Raw genomic sequence first — 22,959 nt, 5'->3', positions numbered from 1 at the left:
GAAGCTTACGTCCACGAATCAGTACGGTTTCAGGAAGCATCGCTCGTGCAAAGCTCAGCCTTCCCATTTCTCACATGATACTCTGCGAACTGTAGATGATGGTTACCAGGCAGATTTTATATACATATATTTCCGAAAAATATTTGGCACGGTGCCCTACTGCGACTGTTACCGAAGGTACGAGCATGTGGAATAGTTTCCAGAAAGAGATTTTCACTCTGCAGCTGAGTGTGCGCTGTGGCAGTGGGTCGAAGACTTCGTAAAAGACAGAACTCAGTATGTTGTCCTCTACGGCGAGTGTTAGAGATAAGGGTACACTCGGAAAAATCCCATGGAGGTGTGATTGGATCGCTGTTTACTGTATACGTAAATGATCTGGCGGACAGGGTGGGCAGCAATCGGTCGTTAGTTGTCGATGATCCCGTGTGTCGAAGTTGGGTGATTATAGGAGGATACACGATGACTTAAACAAAATTTCTAATCGTTGTGATGAATGACAGCTAGTTCTAAACGTATAAAAAACAATTAGTGTAGATGAGTAGGGAAACACAGCTGCATTGTTCGGATACAGCATTAGTGTCGTGCTTGACACCGCCACGTCGTTTAAATATCTGGACGTAACGTTGCAGAGCGATACGAAATGAAGTGAGCACGTAAAGATTGTAGAAGGCGAATGGTAGATTCCTCTTTATTGGGACAGTTTTGAAGAACATAGACGCTGGTGCGACTTACTGAGTACTGTTAGTGTTTAGAAGTGTATTAGCGTAACGAACTGAAACAATTCAGAGGCAGGCTGCTGGACTTGTTACCAGTATGTTCGAACAACACGGAAGTTGTTCGGGATGGGAATTCCAGGGGAAGATGACGTTCTTAAAGAGGAACATTATTGAGAAAATTTAGATAACCGAAAGTTGAAGCTGACTGCAGAAAGATTCCACTGCCAACATTTCGTATAAGGAATACTAGAAATTAGGGCTCACTCGGAGGTATATAGCCAGTCGTTTTGCCCTCGCTCTATTTGCGAGTGGAACCCAAAGGAAATGACCAGTAATGGTACCAGATAACTTCCGCCACACACTGTAAGCTAGCTTGCGAAGTATGCATATGTAGGAAGAGAGTTAAAGCGTCACGAGGTGCAGAAACTGACCTCACTCATCCACCTCTTTCCGGACGTTTTGTAATAGCCACTACCCCAGAAACCAAATTCCCACACTGTGGGCCAGGCATGCAGTGAAAACACTGCTAAAAGCCCAAGAGCTTTTAATAATAGCGGATTACATTCTCTTACACATCAGTGGTGTAAGGCGACAGAATGACAGATGCCATCTAGGTAAATACAAATTTGAAAGAAGCGTAGATTGCTATCGCCATTAAATTCTGACTCGTTATTAATGACAGACAGACTGACAGACAGAGAGAGAGGCAGAGAGAGAGAGAGAGAGAGAGAGAGAGAGAGAGAGAGAGAGAGAGAGAGAGAGAGAGAAACAAACAAACTGTGGGGCATTTATTCAAACACCCTCGTAGCAAAACTGCCTACTTTGTTTCTCGTTCCCTAACCTGACGTCTTCAACATCACCTGATTTAATTAAACAATACCATTGTTTTGGATTTGTTGTTAATCTTGTATCCTTTAAAGACAATGTCCCTACCGTTCAACTGATCAAAGTCCTTTGGTATCCCTGACAATTAGATGTCATCGGCAAACATCAGAACTTTTATTTCTTCTCCCTGAATTTAAATATCGTCTCCAAATTTTTCTTTGGTTTCCATTCTGCTTTCTTAATTTGCAGATCAAATAACATCTGGGATAGGCTACATATGTCACTTTTCAACCATTGCTTCCCTTTCACGCCCATCGACTTTTAACCGCCGTCTGCTTTCTGTAAAGGTTACATAAAAAAGCTTTTAAAGCTTTTACGCTCTGCATTTTACCCCTACCACATTCAAAACTTCACAGTGAATTCCAATCTACATAGCCAAAAGCTATCGCTAATTCTAAAACTGCTTTAAACGTAGGCTTTCTATTCTTTAACACGTTTTCCAAGATAAAGGCGTAGTCCATAATGCTTCGCAGAGTTCCTACATTTCTCCGAAATACAAACTGATATTATTTAGGTCTGATTCTATTATTTTTCTATACTTTCGTAAATAATGCGTCCGTTTCTTGAAAACATGACTTATTAAACTGATGGTGAGGTAATTTTCACACCTGTTAACTTCTATTCCAAAGAAAGCAGATGCTATTACCTCATTAACGTCAGAGCGTGTGTCGCTCCTACGATACAGCTTGCCCACAATATGAAACAGTATTATCACATTTGCGCCTCACCCCGCATTCCAACAGCATCTCCATAATTCTGAGAGCACGTCGTCTATTCCAGGGGAGCCTTGGTTCAATTAGATCTTTCAGTACTTCCTCAGATTCTGCAAACGGTATCATATTTCCATTTCCTGTACTTCCTCTTCCTTTTTTATAATTCGGTTCCTACTTCCAAGTTCCATCTCCTTAATTTCCTACGTCTGTTACAACCTGCAATTAGTTACTAATTTCAGTTGGACAATCTTTGTCCGGGAAATATTTTGCCGTGGAAATATTTCGCTGGCCAAAATCTGGATTAGATATGCTTGATTGTATAATGGTAATCTGAACCAATCTGGTGTCGCCAGGTCACCCCACGTATGTAGCCTATCATAATTCCTACACAGTGTTAGTGAGGTTTAAATTACGCTGTGTAACATTCTTCAAGGCAGCTTCTCGTTTAATCCTCCTCCCCCTTCCCCCTTCGTACCCCAGTCGTCTCTATATTCTCCTAGTTCTCAATCTCTTCCTTCACTTCCTACTAGATTCCTGTTCCACTGCTATATTTTCGGTTTCCTTAGATACCTGAATTTTTTTTTCATTCTCATCTGCAGAGCCATCGTGCTACTGTCGTGGTTGTTGCCTTCATGTCTCTCTTGGCTACGATAATGGTTTTACTATGTTGATCGTAGCTTGCCTGCAGTGCTATTGTCATGTTATTAGACATACTCCTACAGTACACTTATTTGATTTGGTACTCCTAACCCTATATAGAATGGACTAGAAGCTATTATCAAAAAAACCACTTCGCTCTTCCCCTGCCTCACTCCAGCAACATTCCGCGCTTTTGTTCGCTACGTTTCCACCGCCAGCCGCATATTCACTTCAAACGGCCCTTCTCTTAAAACATTTGTTTGTTCTTACTCCTGAAACCCTCATATTAGGAGATTAGTGGAAAACCAGTTCCGTAATTTGTGTTGACATGTACACGACTAAAACTTCAAGAAAGTTAAAGATACGAGCAGACGATATGTTACATGCTGTATACTTCAGTAGTTCATTACTAAACATTTTCATAAGTATATTTTTCCCGAAATGTTTCTCTCGACGGTGCATTTCAGTAGTCGACAAAGTGAATCCCCTCAATGGTCAGTTTTTGGGATCTTTTCACGATATTCAGACTACGCGAAAGAAAACAAGAGATCAGATAGGCTGGCAGAACGTCCTCTCCTCGTGGAACGATTTTCGCTTTGCTTTAAGGAAGAAGGGGCTGATAACTTCGTAGTCTGGTCCCTTTCAAGATCGTTTTTCAGTAATCTTTGAAGTTAGCCATTAAGGGTAAGCCGAATGGAATGAGACGTACTGAGCCATGTCTGTCGTTCGTAATGAACTGTACTGTTGATGTACTTCAGATTTGTAATAACAATTTGGTAAATTCCTGTCTTTCAAGATCTCCAGAAAATAGATAACAGGAATAAATCCCCTTTACAGCACTTACTCCAATAGGAAAGAGTATAGGCTACGAATAATGCACTGCCGTTTCCTGTTCTAAAATCTAAACGTGAGATAAAACTGGGACTTCCTTCATGCTGTGATTTAAAAGTACTGACCCTTAAGAGTTTTCTTTCTGGTTAACGGGTATCTCAGCAACAGGTTCTAAAAATAAAGTAACTTTTCCTGATTAGGTTAATATTGTATATCTAAACTGTAGAATTCGTAACATACAAGACGCATTATTCTTAATTATGTGAATCAATAAGCATAACTCGTATTGTTTCAGGTTATGGAAGAAACTTGTACACACATATCGTGGCCTACCAGGCTGAAAATAGGAGCAAAATCTAAAAAAGGTAAGAGACAAAATATAAACTTTACTTTCAGGGTCTCTTCTCGCTAGCCTACAAGTCAATGACGCAGATCTTTGGCAACGATAATCGTACGCCTCTTTAACTGGATAAGACTCCAAAATGGGCCTCGTTCCCATTGGTAAATAATGCGCGCTTAGTGTTAAATTTGACGTAGAGAAGTTGCTCTGAACTAAAAGTAAGAGAACTGCCACCGAACAAATTGTTACTTGGAGATATTCTTGTACAAATTAAAATTGTAGCGACATGCATATATCCCAGTGACCAATAAGTCACAAAATATAATCCAAAATGTAGGTAGAAAACATTTGATCATGCGAACATCCGCAACTGAGAATCGCTTCAGTTACCAGTAACTCATTCATTGCACGGCCGGTTTCGAAGCCTAATCTTCAGGCAGCATCAAATAACTGAGACATACATATCTGGAGGTCGGGCCAGTCAGTCACGGAGGGACAGGTCGCACTTACGTCAAATTCCGTGTTGCGCTGTCAAGGCGGACGCAGCGGTTGCTGGTCCTAAACTCCCACGCGTTCGTTTGGCGTGGGTGGGATCCCGTGGCTGTCCCGACCGCTACATTTGTCTCCGTAATTACGTGGTTGCACTCAAGATAACGCATTAGGCTTAAAAACCGGATGTGTCATAAATACTACTCGCAACTGAAGCGGATTTTTTGTTCTATCGAAAATGCAGGAATCAGTGGTCATTGTGACACAGAGAGAGAAGTGGAAAAGTGGCTGTAAAGTATAAGCTGAATGTGTCTAATTCGTGATGTGTATATGATACTGTTCCACCTTTGTCACACATTAAAAGGTTACGGTCAGCACTTCCGAAACTGACATGCTACTGAAATGCGTTAACTTCTCCGTTGACATAATTCACATATTCTTCTCGCCAGAGCAAGAATACAATCTAAGAGCTTACTCCTGTGTGCAGTAAGCAATTACTGGACTCACTAGGCTTACTGGTCAGTCCAGAAGCACAGTTCTTGTACTGTATTTATACTTTCAAAAATGTAAGTTTTGACATAATTGTCAGACTTTATTTTGCTGTCGAGTATGATGGCAACAGATTATATGGTAAATCAGGGCAAGCATTTGATTCTATGTGAGCTGGCTTTAAGTGATAAAACATGACGCAGCTCGCAGCTCGGAGCTCGAAATTAATGGAGCATATAAAGTCTTGCTGTGTCGCGCGTGCAACATTTTGATCGCCAGGATAAACTCGAGCGCCGAAAGACGAATACGGGCAGTAACTAGCGGGAAGGGAAAAATTTTTGATGGGGTGAGGGAGGGGGGCGGGGGTTACGTGCAAAACGTACCAGTCAGCTAAGCACTTAAATTTGCAGCATCCGTTACAGCAGCCTACATAGAGATGCGCATCTAACAATAGTGGACCACTACAATGCGGACGCTGACTTGTCATCTCGGCCGTTTGGACCCGCAGCATCACTGCTACTAATTTAAATGTAACGTTCGTGGCTACCTGCCGTCTGAAGCGTGGAATCCCTGCACTTTGTTTCGGCGCTGACGGAGAGTCCTCTAGTACGAGAGTTGTCCCTCGATGGAAAAAGCCAGCAATAAGAAGAGAGGAAAAGAAAGTGTGAAATGGGCAGTTCAGCTTTCCGAGCCTGCAAGAGGTAATAAACATAAATTTTCCTTACACGCTATGAAGGTCTCACTAATCGTAAAACGATCGCTCTTTCCTTCAGTTAGTCGTTGTGGTTTTCGTAAGTGGTACCGAGATAAGAGTTAAGCCGGAATAAAATCATTGCAAACAGCGGTTAGTAGACTACAAATTACGCAGGTGGAAGCGAAACCTACCTAGACGTGTTAGAACTGATCCAGCCATCGCATACACATGTGAGCTTTCCGTAAAGGCATGTAAAATAGCCAGATTGGTTTACACACTTAAATCCATAGATCCGTAACAAGACAGGTGGAAGATCAATGCATGATAGGTTAATGCGCCATCCGAGCGTCAGGTTGTCCTCAGCGATGCGGAAATAGTGAATCCTATATATTTCTTTTTCATGCATTAGATTGTAAGCATTGAAATGTATACATATTTACGTAAGATAAATTTGCGTTACTGTAATCGAGGATCGTAGAAAGACTTCAGAGGCATACCTACACTTATCTCATCGAAGGACTGGAACTTAACCGAAATAGTTAGGTAACATTCGTGTTATGTGAAATGGTCATTACATCAGTGACTTTCGTTGGAGCAATACATACTACAGTGTGTTGGCCTCTACGAAGTCCATCAGGTATGTCTTAAACCGTAATTTACTGACAGAATATTCTTATAGTTGCCGGCAAGCAATTTAAATTGTTACTGAATAATTGACACGTTTCTGGGCAAAAGTGAGCAACTTAGTCTTCATGAATTTTGATCCTATTCCTGGTGTTAATTCCATTAACTGATCCGTAGGTTCGAATGAGGTGTATTACTCGAAATTAATTTTATTGTATGGTCTCAAAGACCTTTACTTAAGAAGGGTGTAAGATGAGTTGTTATATGAACACGAAAATCTTTTGCTTGGCTTGATTTGTTAACTCGTTTAGCGTGTAACATTAGGAAATGGAAATACTGTCAAAGCTTTAATTTCACGTAGCCCATGCCTGACAATATTGCAAATAAATATTTCTTTAGTTATTCCAGCAGCTAAGCAACTTTCTCCTCCTAATTGAACTTGCCATCCATGAATTCAATCAGCTGAGACTATTACTAGTTCAAAGCTTTCACGGCCCATAAATTTTATCATGTTTTTGGGAGTTGCTGTGCTGATCTGGCAGATGTTGGTACTGAGGAAATTTGGTAATGTCCTCATTCTGTGTGTCTGTTGCTTGCAAGCAACATACAGTTTTTGCTGCAGTGGTTATCCGTTTCGGGCTGACACGCCCATCCCCAAACCAGACCTAAAAAGTACAGAGTACGTGTCGTACAATAATTTTCACATACGGTATGCATGTACATATTGCAGGTATTTACATGCTTACAGACATACCTCGTCATTAACCTAACAAGTCGTACAATATCGTGCCATAAGGTACAAATACTTTCTGTACAAAGGCAAACTGTAGGCAGTAAGTGCTCTGATATTAGCCTGTGTCCACAGTTGCACCTCACACAAGAAAATTGATAAACTTACTTCCAGTAGTCAACAGGACACCTTAGTAGCTGTCGGCTGTCTATTAGTATTCTATGGTGTTGCATCACCCATTGCCGTTTACTGATAACACTTTCAAAAAAGTAGAAAAATTTCAATTTTACGTTATACGAACTGTTAACAATTTTGTTTTACAAAATAACGTAGCAGCCAAATGATACAAAACCAGGTGGTGACGACATAGCTCGCACTCATGTGTACAACCTTACATTTTTATTGTCGGGTACAGTATCAAGCATTCCATACAGGGAGTCGGTGCTAAAATCTAAAATTCGCTTTCCTTATAGTGTAAGTTTCCACATACTGTCTAAAGACATAAGGTGGAAGACAGAAAAGTCACATCTTTTTCAAATTAATTTATGCAACCTTTGATAACAAACTGCAGTTCCACAACAAACAAACATCAAACAGCACCACATTGAGCATTGCCCGACGTAATCATCATCCATGGCACGAAGGCAGGATTTAAAGCCAAAACGTTATCTTTACATTGATCGTACATACGTAAAATTGAAGGTAAAAGTATTATATATAAATGCCGGTAGAATATCACAGCGTATGGTTACATTACAAAAAAGCCTGTTACAAATAATATGCTAATCAGGACGTGTGCAGATACGCATTTGAATAAGTGTATCAAATACCTACGCACGCAACATACGTGTGCTGGTAGTAAATCATATGCCTTTCACTCTGAAAAGGAATAACCATAAGTGCCACTGACACAAACAGCACAGCACATTTTGCGATCAATGCGTACCGTACCATATCGTACAACGTTATGGAATCGAACTCCTTACCGCCTTTCGTTTGATGCGCTAAAAATTTCTTAATAAAACAAAATCACCTATCACATGACGCCTTCCTAAACTTAAAAACACGAATAAAGTTATTATGCGCCAATTTCTATGCGCAGTCCTTGCGACATCAGGCCGTACACACTGGAGAGTCAAACTGCTACACCTGCCAATAAAGTGTGGTGCCCCTGGCGACAGTAAAGTTCGTTAAGCCACTAGAAAGTTAGCACATATGTATGTATTCGTTGGCATAATTACTCTCTCTCTCTCTCTCTCTCTCTCTCTCTCTCTCTCTCTCTCTGTGTGTGTGTAATTTTTATAACACATTCATATTTTATGCATGACACCTTGTAAGAAACAGATTTTGTTTTAATAACTGATATTTAGTGCATAAAATGTGTGTGACCAATTTCCGGCACACGTCGTGATGGCGCATGTTATTTGTAACCTGTTCTTCTTTAATGTAGCCCTATAAATTGTAATGTCTTTTATAATTTTTCAGTATTTACATTTTAAAGACATCAAGGAAGGAATTGGATTGCGTCTTGAAAGCCTTGGATCAAGTCAATCAGGAGGCTCCGTATATGTTGGCTCCAGAAAAAATCAGACTCTATATCTCACAACGTTTATTGAAAGTGCGATCTTACGGGTTATCAAACAAAATTTTGTTCTGGGTTGAGGATCTGTTCGTAGACACAGCATACTATCTGATATGTCAATTTTCCGAAAGAACGGATACAAGGTTTGGTGCAGGGAAATGTAGAGGGACCCTTAATGTTCTAGTTATTTTAATGACCTGTCAGACAGTATTGACAGTAACTTCAGTTCTTGCAGAAGTACTTAATTACGGTCAAGTAAGCTTCATAAATATGAAGTAAAATCTTCAAAAGATTGCGAAACATTACGAGTGGCAACTCATCTAAAATGATCGGAAGTTACAAATAGTGCACTCTCCACAATGCAAAAAAGTGCTATACAATGGCAATGGGCCACAAATGGAATCGGTGAACTCAAATATCTAGTGGTAACAACTTGCAGGGATGCAAAACGGAAGGATAGCATAGACTCTGGGATAAAGCAGATAGCAGACTTCAGTTCACTGGCAGGATACTGGGAAATCAATAGGCTATTTTAAAATCATTTGTGTACACCATCTTACAATATTGCTAAAGTGTGTAGGAACCATACAAAGTAGAACCACTAAGAGATACTGAATATACTGGGTGGTCAGGAACATACTGGAGAGCTTATAAGGGTGTTGTATGGTAGGTTCTGCTTAGAAATAATTACCAAAAAAATTAGATAAGTTGCGCCGTTTGTCAATTAGCGCTGAAGTCAGTCAGGCCGGCGCTATCGTCCCGCCAGATACGGTTTCACAGACAGACAGACAGACAGACAGAGAGAGAGAGAGAGAGAGAGAGAGAGAGAGAGAGAGACTCGACATGAGACGGTAGTAATAATCGAACCAGAGCCAAAAGCTTGGTAGTCTCATGCGCTGTCCTCTACGCCAAGGCATGGGAAACCTTTGGTGACCCGCAGTCCTGGTTCATATGTCCTTAAGCTCGCGGGCAATGTCACGATGCGTCGTGAACGTTCTTTACCTACGTTTTACCATAGGTGTTCTAAAAGTTTCCACTGCGAACTTCTGAACGCCATTAGTAAAGAAACAATGTTCACGACACGTACCGAAATGTAAATAAATGAAGATTGGATTCGAGGACCTTGAAATATCATGGAAAAATAAACGCATATATGTCACTAAACTCACTAGTGGCAACATTAAATTTAAATTACCTTCAGTTTCAATAGTGGCAGTTCTCTAACATGTCGATAGTGGGTAAGGTTTATTTAATGATAATGAGGATACACAAAACAAAATACGGCAGTGAGGCAGGCAATTTAGTTGACAAGCAATTAGGACTAACTTTTCTATTTTTGGCTTGAGGAAGCTCGTTAGCGTCTGTCAAATTCATTGTGTTAATATCCGCAAATACGATAAAGAAGCATTTTTGAAATATTTGTCCTAAAATACTTAGGATGACTAATCGCACAGGTATGGGTTTGTTTTAGTAGCACTAGGTACATGCAATGCGAGCGCCTGCCGCTCTCTCGCTGGCCGGACCTGACCATCTAGCTGCCGGTTGCCCACCTGACCCACGGTTTGACAACCGAGACTTATTGTATCTGGCACGCCGCTTGAATCTGGACGTGCAACGGTCTGATCGGCTAACTTCAATGTTAGTTAACGCGGAACCGGTGCGACGTACCTAACTTTGTTAACAGAGTTCTCAGCACAACCTATATTCCAACATCCTTACAAGCTTTTCAGGCTTACTGATCCCTCTGTATACGGAGTGGCAGTATGAATGGTCACAGGTTTGTTCGAACCGTGGGATAGCGTCACTGAAAAGCTGAGAGAACTAAACTAGCAGGCGCCTGAAGAAAGACGCCAGGTATCACACGGAAGCCTACTTGCAAAGTTTCAACAACAAATGGTAAGTGAAGAATCCAGAGCTATTCTTTAGCCCTGCGACGTATCGCCCGCATAAGAATAAACAAGACGAGAATAGACGACTTACTCCACGCACTGACATTTAAGCAGTCATTTTTCCTGCGCTCCGTAAACAACTGGAGCGGGAATACACAGTACAATCTGGAACTTCGTGCAATTGCTATGAACTTAGTGGAGTGCGGAGAACGGCTGCAGATACTCTGATAGGCCATGACACCTCCCAATATGGTGTCGAACCACCACCTGCCCGACATAGCGCAGCAGCTCGACATGGCATGGCATCAACAAGTCGTTGGAACTCTCTCGAAGAAATATTAACCATGCTACCTCTATAGCTGTTCGTAAACGCGGAAGTGTTGCCGGTGCTAGATGTTCTGCACGAACCGACATCTCGATTATGTCCCATAATTGTTGGATGGGATTCATGTCTGGCGATCTAGGTGGCCAAATCATTCGTTCGATTTGTCCAGCAAGTTCTTCAAATCAGTATCGAACAGTCTTGGGCCAGTGACATGTCGCATTGTCATCCGTTATAAAAATTCCATCGTTGTTGCCTGCAAATGGTCTCCAAGTAGCCGAACATAACCACACAAGTCAATAATTACTTCAGTTGGCTCAGGGGACTCAGTGCATTCCATGTAAACACAGCTCACACCATTATACAGCCACCACCAGCTCGCTCAGTGCCTTATTGGCAACTTTGGTCCATGGTTTCGTGGGGTCTGAGACACATTCGAACTCTACCATCTGACCGGACCGCGGTTTTCCAGTCGTCTGGGGTCCAATCGACATGGTCGCGAGCCCAAGAGAGGTGCTGCAGGCGATATCATGCTATTAGCAAAGACACTCGCGTCTCGTTGTCATCTGCTGCCATAGTCCATTAACGCCAAATTTTGCTGCAGTCCTAACGAATATGTTCGTCTTACGTATCTTACAGTTCTGCGATTATTTCACGCAGTGTTGTCAGTTAGCACTGAAACTGTAAGCAAACGCCGCTACTCTCGGACGTTAAGTGAAGACTATCGTCCATGGCGTTCCACGTGGTGGGAGGTAATGTCTGAAATTTGGTGTTCCCGACACACGTGGACCTCTGAATGTTGAATTCCCTAATGACTTCCGCAATAGAATGTACCATTCGTCTAGCTCCAACTATCATTCAGCGTTCAAAGTCTGTTAACTCCTGTCGCGCGGCCATAACCACATCGGAAGCCTTTCCAGGTGAATCAACTGACTACAAATGACAGCTCCGTCAATTAAATACCCTTTTATGCCTTGTGTTGATGTAACGTTCGGTCGACGACGATGTCGCTGAAACTGAAGCCCGGAGTAGGGAAGAGTGAGGAAGGAAACAGGCAGTATGTATCTAAGTGGATTAATCTCTTTGGTCCTAAGCGATTTGACAGGAAATGAAATCGAAGTTCATCTCTCCGTGATGGGAGTGCAGTGTGCTAGCCACTGCTCCACCCAGTTCGGCTTCTGAAAACGTGTAAATGCATAAAGGTTTTACAGTATAGTTATATTTATCAAATACAAGAAATAACTGGGTAACGGTGGGCAATCGGCCACTTAGCTCTTGAACTGAGACAACTAAAACTGTGCTTAGAGGTGTAGAATCTTCCACAAGCCATACACGTAAATTTCCAGCAAATGCTGCAGTGGTTTGCGCGATGGGCTACAGCTGATCACTGCGCTATCCTGCACCGAATGAAGCATCACGGACCTATAATTAGATGTGGTTTATAAGAGACAGTGTACGATATAATAAAAAGCATCCCCTGCCACGTCATCTGATCAAAAGTATCAGGACACCCTACGAAAAGCGGAATTGCCCGCTAGGTTGCACCGCAAGCAGACTCGCCAGTATAAAATGAGGCGGCAGTGCGGTGTTGTTAGTATAGAGGCTAACAGCAGAAAGGGCTGGTCCGCAGAACTCTGACTTCGAACATGAACCAGTCATTGGACGTTGCCCGAGTAACAATTTTCAACCTGTCTAAAGGTGCCAAAGTCGAATGATGTGATTGCGAACTAGAAACGCAAAGGAATAACCACATCTCAACAAAGACCAGGCAGATATCATGTGCTGAGACAGGATCGTCGAGCACTGTGATGGGTGACTGAAAAAAAAATTGCGTGAAATTAACGGAATGGATCACTTACGAGTTCCACAATGCTACCGGCAGTCAGTCCAGCGCCATTACAGTTCGTAAGCAGCTAAAACGAATGGATACGGATACAGTGGTCGAGAAGCTTCTCATAACCCACACATTTCTGTAGTCACTGCTAAGTGACGCTTGAGATTGTGTAAAGAGTGACACCACTGGACAATGGATGACTGGAAACGAGTGATTTGGAGTGATGAATCACATTGTGCCTTTGGGGAATCCGATGGAAGGGTTCAGACATGATGAATTCCTGGGGAACGTTAGCTGCCGTCGTTTGTAATCAACAGTGAAGTATCGAGAAAGTGATGTTAGGCGATCGGGTGGTGTTTGTTAGGTTGTCGTGTCTTTATTGCCCTTCAGAAAACGCCAAATGCAGGAGGACAACACATTATACAGCTTTGCTTACTCTATACAGTAGTGTCACAGTTCAGAGACATGTCTGTATTAACATGACAACGCATCCAGTCACAGCAACATCTGTGAGGCGTTGGAAGCAGCATCTGTGAGGTGGTGGTTTGTAGAAAACAATTTTTGAAATGGATGGACCCGCCAAGAGTTCAGACGTGGACCCAACGGAATACCTTCGGGATAAGGTAGAAAGTAGATTTCGCTCCATACCCCAGTGACCATTGTCACTACCTTCCCTAGTTTCGGCTCTTGGAAAGAATGGGCTGCCATTCCTCGACACACCTTTAGACATCTCTTCGAAAATATCTCCAGAAGAGTTCAAGCAAAAAAAAGGCAAATATTGGACATACCCATAAATGTTTGTCTGGACACTTTGATCAGTAGTGTATGTAGAGGTTACTTCCTGTTCCATTCATGAGGGAGGATGCGAGAAAATGGAATTGCTTAAGCACTCTGTTATTTGTGTAATATTACCTTAGTTTCAAAGAGCAACGCCTTATGGACAGAAGGGAAACTCCGTCCTGAAATCATGCTGTTGGAATTTCCGAAGAAAGATTCGGTGCGGGACTGTGTTTAGATTCTACAGCACTGATCCAGCGAAACAAGGGTGCAGTTATTCGCTCTGTCCTTCACAATATAAATTATCTAAGATTCCTCTTCCAACCTAATATGGATATCTCACTTAAACATTATTCCAACACTTGACATGTAAATGTTTTGTAATCGTAAGGAAGCGTTAAACTGTACTAGAAAATTTACGTACTTTCAAATTGATAGCTAGCTGCCAAACATCGCGCCATATTTTGTCCAGATTGGAATTAACACTGGTGAGATGATAGGATCTTGTCTGATCAGCCTGTTGTTATGGCCACAGCGTTCGAGGCTGTTACTTCAAAAACTCAATCCTCCGCAAAATTCGTGTTCTTTCTTACACATTGATGTCAATAGACAACTTTGCAGCTGACGTGCGCACAGAGATGATGGTGCATGTGGGTAGTTCTGTTTTTACTTATCTAAAACGCATGTTAAAAGTTTGCAGGTTTCTTACCTAAATCGTCTTCCATGAGCTGTAATAATAGTCCACTGCATATCATTAGCAGCGGAGAGGAAGAGAACCCTGACTTCCTCATTGCGGACCACTGCTCGGCTTCTACCACTTACAATCTGTTCCGAAATCAGAGTATGTGGTGTGTGATCTTAGCTAATCTACGCTCACATGTCTCTGGGTAAGAGTCGTATCGCACTGAAAATAACGTGCAAGCCATAAATAAGTGGCTGTCTAAAGCTTCATTCATCTTAAATTAACTCGAATCAGGTCAGTCGGATGTAACGTGCGAAACGTAGGAAAATTTGGCGACAATTTTCCGTCATCTGCATCAGAATATTAGATTCGTTACTGTTAACAATAGCTCTCCATTCATGCTGCGGCAGGGAAGTCCTTCATTTAAAGAAAAGAGCGTGCTCGTCTGTTCGGACGTCTCCCTGTAGCCGCACGTCCTACCTATACCTTTTTTTTCCTACCGCTCACTTTTGTATCTCTATTAATAGTAGAATTTTCTAACCGCCCACTGGTTCCATAGTATTGGTGATTCATAAAGTAGGAAGTAACTTTTAAATCATAAAATTTATAATGCGGACGTGCGGCAAATTTAAAGCTAATAATAATTACCATAGGCTTTGTCAAGATTTTGTGAAAACTTACAGAAAAGTTCTTAAAACCCCTACTGCTCATCACGAAAGCTGGAATGCCCTCTAGTGGTCGGTAGGGACAAGGGTACAAGTCTTCATGCTTGAAATACATATACCGTGCTCTGCATAGCCATTTTTCACTCTGCGCGCATCATGAACAGTGCTGGGTTTCCAGTGCTGTACAATAAAAGATCCATATTTTTTAAAAGTTGAATGACGCTGTAATTAAGTTCTCAGATGCATCGCTGCCCTTCGGAACCGGTCACTTTCTGTATGCAAACTGGCGCAAATTTACCCTACAGCAGACTGATTCAAAAATGTTCGGCCAGCAGGTAGGACGCACTCCTCATAAACCACTCAAAAGGACAGAACTGCCTCCACCATATTTCGCCGTAGCTCTCTATAGACGAAGACATACCCTGATTTCAAACTTTCCCATAAACTCATGAGCCAGAACATTTAGACCACTGGCCAGCGTGAGACTGAATGCGTCCTGGTGGTGGTGCAGATTCATGACGAAGTAAGGAAAGAATGTAAGCGGAAGAGAGACGAATGGGCAGTCGTTATAGCGAAGATACGGTCCGCAAAGGCGGAAATCCACTGATGTGTTTTGAGAAAGGGCACATTGATGTGGCACTACAACTGGAAACGGGGATCTCTGAAACGGGGATCTCTGAAACGGGGATCTCTGAAACGGGGATCTCTGAAACGGGGATCTCTGAAACGGGGATCTCTGAAACGGGGATGCTGGTCTCTCGTTGCACTGCAGTCGTGGGCACCTATGTCGCCCGTTGCACTGCAGTCGTGGGCACCTATGTCGCCCGTTGCACTGCAGTCGTGGGCACCTATGTCGCCCGTTGCACTGCAGTCGTGGGCACCTATGTCGCCCGTTGCACTGCAGTCGTGGGCACCTATGTCGCCCGTTGCACTGCAGTCGTGGGCACCTATGTCGCCCGTTGCACTGCAGTCGTGGGCACCTATGTCGCCCGTTGCACTGCAGTCGTGGGCACCTATGTCGCCCGTTGCACTGCAGTCGTGGGCACCTATGTCGCCCGTTGCACTGCAGTCGTGGGCACCTATGTCGCCCGTTGCACTGCAGTCGTGGGCACCTATGTCGCCCGTTGCACTGCAGTCGTGGGCACCTATGTCGCCCGTTGCACTGCAGTCGTGGGCACCTATGTCGCCCGTTGCACTGCAGTCGTGGGCACCTATGTCGCCCGTTGCACTGCAGTCGTGGGCACCTATGTCGCCCGTTGCACTGCAGTCGTGGGCACCTATGTCGCCCGTTGCACTGCAGTCGTGGGCACCTATGTCGCCCGTTGCACTGCAGTCGTGGGCACCTATGTCGCCCGTTGCACTGCAGTCGTGGGCACCTATGTCGCCCGTTGCACTGCAGTCGTGGGCACCTATGTCGCCCGTTGCACTGCAGTCGTGGGCACCTATGTCGCCCGTTGCACTGCAGTCGTGGGCACCTATGGAAAGCAGTTGAAGGAGGGTGAATCCACAAGTAGGCCGTATGGTATTGGATGACCATGTCTCACCACAAAACGTCGGTCAGTAGATCCCTCCACTGTGTAATCTGGGAGAGACAGCGATCTGTAGCAGATCTGACAAGAGTGCAGTCCTGATGCAGGCACAAGTGTTTCGGAGCACACCGTTCAAAAGCCGTTTCTGAACACGCAGCTCCACATCACACGATCCCTATCTGTTCCTGTATTCACCCAACATCATCGGTTATGATTTCAGTGGGAACACAGTTTTCACCGTGGATCAATAGAAACTTTTTGCTTGTCGAATGAATTGCTTCTGTTACTTTAAGTGGATATGGTTGCGTCCTTACACGCCGCCAGCCAGGCGAATGGTTGCACAACACATGCATTGCGCCGCAGATACAGCCTGGCAAGGTTGAATTACGCTGTGGGGTACATTGAGTTGGGCTTCCATGGGATCTGTGGCGATAATCGAAAGCATCATGACAGCAGTGAACTACAAAAACATTATTGTGGACTACCTGCATCGCTCAGTGCTTGAACTCTCCTCCTGTGGCGATGACATCTTCCAGTAGGAGGTCAGAAGCGTGCTACAGTGGTTTGAGCGGTATTATAGCGAACTCCCATTGTCCTGTCCAGCAAATTAGCCTGGGCTGTACCGATTGGAACACACGGTCCCCGCTGCGGGCTCATAAACTGCCATCCCATAATTTGGGGAATTTCTTGACCTGTGCGTAGACATCTGATGCTATATACTGCTGAAATCCTGTCAAGGACTTCCCGAATCCATGCGAAGCAGAATCTGTTGATATAGGGGACAGGTGATGGATAATATCGGAAATAATGAATAGCATTGAAAAGTTTAAATTCTCGTTGTTGTTGTTGTGGTCTTCAGTCCAGAGACTGGTTTGATGCAGCTCTCCGTGCTACTCTATCCTGTACAAGCTTCATCTCCCAGAACCTACTGCAACCTACATCCTTCTGAATCTGTTGAGTGTATTCATCTCTTGGTCTCCCTCTATGGTTTTTACCCTCTGCGCTGCCCTCCAATGCTAAACTTGTGATGCCCTGATGCCTCACAACATGTCCTACCAATCGATCCCTTCTTCTAGTTACGTTGTGCCACAGATTTCTCTTCTCCCCAATTCTATTCAGTACCACCTCATTAGTTATGTGATCTACCCATCTAATCTTCAGCATTCTTCTGTAGCACCACATTTCGAAAGCTTCTAGCCTCCTTTTTTCTAAACTATTTATCGTCCACGTTTCACTTCCATACATTGCTACACTCAAACAAATACTTTCAGAAAAGTGGCTAAATCAATACTCGATGTTAACAAATTGCTCTTCTTCAGAAATGCTTTCCTTGCCATTGCCAGTCTACATTTTATATCCTCTCTACTTCGACCATCAGTTATTTTGCTCCCCAAATAGCAAAATTCTTTTACTACTTTGTCTCATTTCCTAATCTAATACCCTCCATATCACCCGATTTAATTAGACTAAATTCCATTATCCTCGTTTTGCTTTTGATGTTGTTCATCTTATATCCTCCTCTCAAGACACTGTCCATTCCGATCAGCTGCTCTTCCAGGTCCTTCGCTGTCATCGGCGAACCTCAGTTTTCAATTCTTCTCCATGGACTTTAATACCTACTCCGAACTTTTCTTTTGTTTCCTTCATTGCTTGCTCAATATACAGATTGAATAACATCGGGGAGAGGCTACAACCCTGTCTCACTCCCTTCCCAACCACTGCTTCCCTTTCATGTCCCTCGACTCTTAACTGCCATCTGATTTCTGTACAAATTGTAAATAGCCTTTCGCTCCCTGTATTTTACCCCTGCCACCTTTAGAATTTGAAAGAGAATATTCCAATCAACATTGTCAAAAGCTTTCTCTAAATCTACAAATGCTAGAAACGTAGGTTTGCCGTTCCTTAATCTATTTTCTAAGATAAGTCATAGGGTCAGTATTCCCTCGCGTGTTCCAACATTTCTACGGAATCCGAACTGATCTTCCCCGAGGTCGGCTTCTACCAATTTTTCCATTCGTCTGTAAAGAATTCGTGTTACTATACAATTTCCAATAAGAATAACGCCCGCAAGCAAAGTAGCGCTTCAGGGAAATCTAACGGGGTTCAACGCAGCTACTTTTGTTTCTAAATGTTACTAATTAAACCATGCGCTGGTATTGTTAGTTCTCTTGTTTTTTCTGCACTCCAAATAAGTCTACGTAGCTGCGGCATGCGATATAGCTGGCATTTCTGTGAGATATGCTACGGAAGGGATCAGAGCACTTTAAACTGCAAGAAAATTGACTATAGTTAATTTATACGGTACAGACGTTTGGCGTAAGGTCATGGACTACGAATATCTGAGGAACTGTATGCGCGAGAAAAAGTAGCGCCAAGTATTAAATTCTATTACATGCCAAATAACAGATAAGAGGATCTGTGGGTTATACGAAGTTACGTTAAACTGAATATAAGAACACTTAGCTTTGTGAAAGTAAAAGCGGGCAAAGTTTGAAAGATTTTATTGAAGTATAGTAATGGACCATAGTCTTAGCTATAATACGTTTGAGCGCCAAACTATAAAAATCGCGGACATTTTAGTTGCCGTAATTGCTGAGAGTAATTGTAGGTAGCCGTCCTCAGCCATCCTCCATTTCGCCAAGAAGCACTGCTGGCGGCCAATCAACCAGCCAATCACCGGCGGCAGGAGCTGCCCCCCCCCCCCCCCCCCCCCCCAAACCTATGGATTGGGGTCTTCTGGCTGGCTGGATGCCATTCCACGCTGTCAGCCACAGGCTCTCAGCAGTTGATAAGTTGACGGTAACAGTGGTGAGATTCTCCATTTTTCGTCCGCCCTATGCCAATTACCCATTGGAATAACCATGGAATTTGCTCCAATTGGAATGAAGTGTTGATCCTCTTAAGATCCTACTCCCCGGTCATCTTATTCCTTCAGGAAACAAAGCTATGCCTCCATGATCGCTTTTTCCCCTCATTTCTAATCATTCCTGTTTGATCACCCCTCTGTTGCTGCCATTCTGTCACATGGGAAGTTCAGATTATTCTCCATGATACTATCCATTATCACCGAATCCACTTACACAGTTCACTGTACATCCTTCTTTTCTGGATTCGCCTTCACTTTTTGTACCATATACATTCCATCATCCACACCAATGGCAAGAGCTGATCTCCTTCATTCCCTTGGTCAGCTCCCACCACCTATTTGCTGGTTGGGGACTTCAATGCACACCACCCACTTTGGGGATATGTCCTTGTTAGTGTGCATCCCTATTGATTGGCCTCTTCCACCAAGAGGATCTGGTTCATGTCAGCACTGGGAACCTACATTTTTGTCTGCCTCCATGTCAACCTACTCTCATTTGGACCTTTCGGTAGGTACTGTTCGGCTAGCTCAGCACTTTGAATGGTTCACTGTTGCTGATACACATGCGAGTGACAATTTTCTGTGTGTCCTTAAATTATAGCCACAACTGCTACCTATGCACCCAAGATGCTGGAAGTTTGCCCTAGCTGACTGGACACTTCTCCTCTCTAGCAACGTTTGATGACAGTCAATTTCCTAGCACAAACGGAATGCTGAGTACCTCATACCTCCCCTTTTGTCTGGTGCCCCCCAGTTCCTTGGTGGCATGAGGTGTGCTGTGATGCAATACGTGAGCAGAGACATGCTCTTTACGTTTTCCACCATAATCCTACGTTGGCCAACTGTATCCGCTATTAGTAGTTAAGTGTGCGATGCCATTGCATCACCGAGCGAGGTGGCGCAGTGGTTAGCACAATGGACTCGCATTCGGGAGGACGACGACGGTTCAATCCTGCGTCCGGCCATTCTGATTTAGGTTTTCCGTGATTTCCCTAAAATTGCTCCAGGCAAATGCCGGGATGGTTCCTCTGAAAGGGCACGGCCGACTTCCTTCCCTGTCCTTCCCTAATCCGATGAGACCGATGACCTCGCTATTTGGTCTCTTTCCCCAAAACCAACCAACCAACCAACCATTGCATCAAATGTAATAAAAATAAGGCAAGCTGGGATTTTTTCACCAACTCCTTTAATATCTTCAGTCTCTCATCCATTGTTTGGAGCCGAATCGGACAGATATCTGGCATGTTCAGTTTCTCATCAACCTTTTGGGCTCACCATCACGCAGGATACGTTAGTGGACCGAGTCGCAATCTCTAACTCATTGGGTCAACACTTTGAGATTTTGAGCTCTTCTAATTACCCATCAGCCTTTCTTCTGAAGAAACAGGTAGCAGAAGAGCGACCTCTTGCTTTCTCCTCTCAAAATCGCGAAAGCTATAATGCCTTTTTTCCTAGGTGGGAACCGACAAGCACACTCCTCCTCTCGCTCTTCTGCTTCGGGACTGCATGGTGTCCACGTCCAAACGTTTCTGCATCTATCATACCCTAGTCTGTGCTATCTGCTTCGCCTTTATAATAGACTTTGGGTCGACAGTATCTTTCCAGGGAAGATGGTGGGAAGCTATCGTCATTCCTGTTCTGAAACCTGGAAAGGACAAACATCTCCCCTCCAGCTATCGCCCAATCTCCTTCAAGAGTAGTGTTTGTAAGGTTTTGGAGCATATGGTAAATTGCCGTATAGGCTGGTGGCTGGAGTCCTGAAACCTTTTAACAACTGCCCAATGCCGTTTCGGAAAGCATTGTTTGGCAGTTGACCATCTTGTCGCTCTCTCCACTTATATCATGAACAATTTTCTCAGGAAACGCCAAACGCTAGCTATATTTTTTTATCTGGATAGGGCATACGATACTTATTGGAGGACAGGCAGCCTCTACACACTGTTCTCTTGGGCTTCCGACATGGGCTACCCGTTTTCATCCCTGAATTTATGAAAGAGCGCACATTTAAGGTGTGGGTGAACACTTCTCTATCCTGTACTTTCTCCCAAGAAAACGGGGTTCCCTGGGGCTCCATCCTAAGTGTTGTACTGTTTGCCGTCACCATAAATCCATTTGCAGACCGTCTCCTTCCCGACGTCTCGGGCTCCCTCTTTGTCGATGATTTTGCGGTCTGCTATAGCTCTCAATGGACCAGCCTTCTTGAACAACGTCTTAAAGGATGTCTCGATTGCCTCCACTCACGGAGGATTGAAACCAGGTTCCAATTTTCTCCCTGTAGGACAGTCAGTGTAAATTTTTGCCATCATATGGAGTTCTATCCGCCTTCCTTACATCTAGGCCCTGTTGACCTTCCATTCACGGATGTCACCAAATTCTTGGGACTTAAGTTTGACAGAAAACTGTGTTGGTCTTACCACGTTCCATATCTTTCGCCTAATGTCTGATCCTTCAACGCCCTCAATGTTTTGTGTGGTACCTCCTGGGAAGCGGACAGAGTGGTCCTCCTCCACCTATATCACACCTTAGTGTGCTCAGAATTGGACTATAGAAACCCAGTTTATTCCTCTGCATGGCTGTCTATTCTTCGCAGTCTCTCTCGCCGGCCGGAGTGGCCGTGCGGTTCTAGGCACTACAGTCTGGAGCTGAGCGACCGTGACGGTCTCAGGTTCGAATCCTGCCTCTGGCATGGATGTGTGTGATGTCCTTAGGTAGTTAGGTTAGTTAGGTTTAATTAGTTCTAAGTTCTAGGCGATTGATGACCTAAGAAGTTAAGTCACATAGTGCTCAGAGCCATTTTTTCTTTGGCTTCTCCATTCTGTTCACTGCCGTGGATTGTGTTTAGTGTCTGGAGCTTTTTACACTAGCCCTGTGGAGAGCCTTTAAGCTGAGACTGCTGAACCTCCACTGTCCAATCAGTGAGCTATCCTCCTGAGTTGTTATGCTAGTCACCTGTCTTCCATGCCTGATAATCTGACCCATGCCTTTCTTTTACACCACCTCAGACTTAGGGTATGCAGCCAGCCTTCCTCTCTACCAACAGAGTCCACTTCTTCCGACTGCTACATTCACTTTCCTTTCATTTTCCTAAAACTTTCTTGACAAATGGAGGTAAGATGCCACCTTGGCTTCACCCCGGACCTGCCTTCTTTGTGACCTTCATCAGCTTTCCAACGATAGTACAACCCCCACTTCCCCCACAGTTTATCATCGGGCATTTGCTACTCTATGCGCACAAATGGAGGATGCCACATTTATTTACACTGACGGCTCCAAGACCCCCTTTGTTGTTTAGAGTTTCTATACTACTGATGACACCCCTATTAGATTTTAGCTTCCCAACCAGTGTTCGGTTTTTACTGTGGAGCTTTATTCTGTTCTCCAGGCTGTACAATATATCTGTCGCCATCAGTGGGTACAGTATATTACATGCTTGGATTCGCTCAGCTCTCTTCTCAACCTCCAAGCTCTTTTCCCATCCACCCTCTAGTCCACTGGACTCAGGACTGCCTCCACATGCTCCACTTTGGGGGCATCTCTGTGGCAGTCCTCTGGATCCCAGGGCATGTTTGTATACATGGAAATGAGAAAGCAGATATAGTGGCAAAGGCTGCTGTCTCTTCCTCGATCCGCTGTTAGCGTGGTTCCCTTTGCCGATCTGCAGAG

At 43.8% G+C, this 22,959-nt stretch overlaps 1 protein-coding gene across 1 annotated transcript in view; it reads left to right on the top strand.

Annotated features, from left to right (window-relative positions):
• The first annotated feature begins 4,082 nt into the window (after positions 1-4,082).
• Positions 4,083-22,959, top strand: part of LOC124775999 (protein bicaudal C homolog 1-A) — a 135,932-nt gene continuing 117,055 nt past the window's right edge. Inside the window, 1 exon segment of the mRNA XM_047250840.1 lies at positions 4,083-4,149. Coding sequence (XP_047106796.1) covers positions 4,083-4,149 — 67 coding nt within the window.

The sequence above is a fragment of the Schistocerca piceifrons genome, chromosome 2 (genome assembly GCF_021461385.2).
Source record: "Schistocerca piceifrons isolate TAMUIC-IGC-003096 chromosome 2, iqSchPice1.1, whole genome shotgun sequence".
Classification (NCBI taxonomy): domain Eukaryota; kingdom Metazoa; phylum Arthropoda; class Insecta; order Orthoptera; family Acrididae; genus Schistocerca; species Schistocerca piceifrons.
Note: the sequence above shows the minus strand (reverse complement) of the source record. Positions and strands in the feature narration are given on the sequence as shown.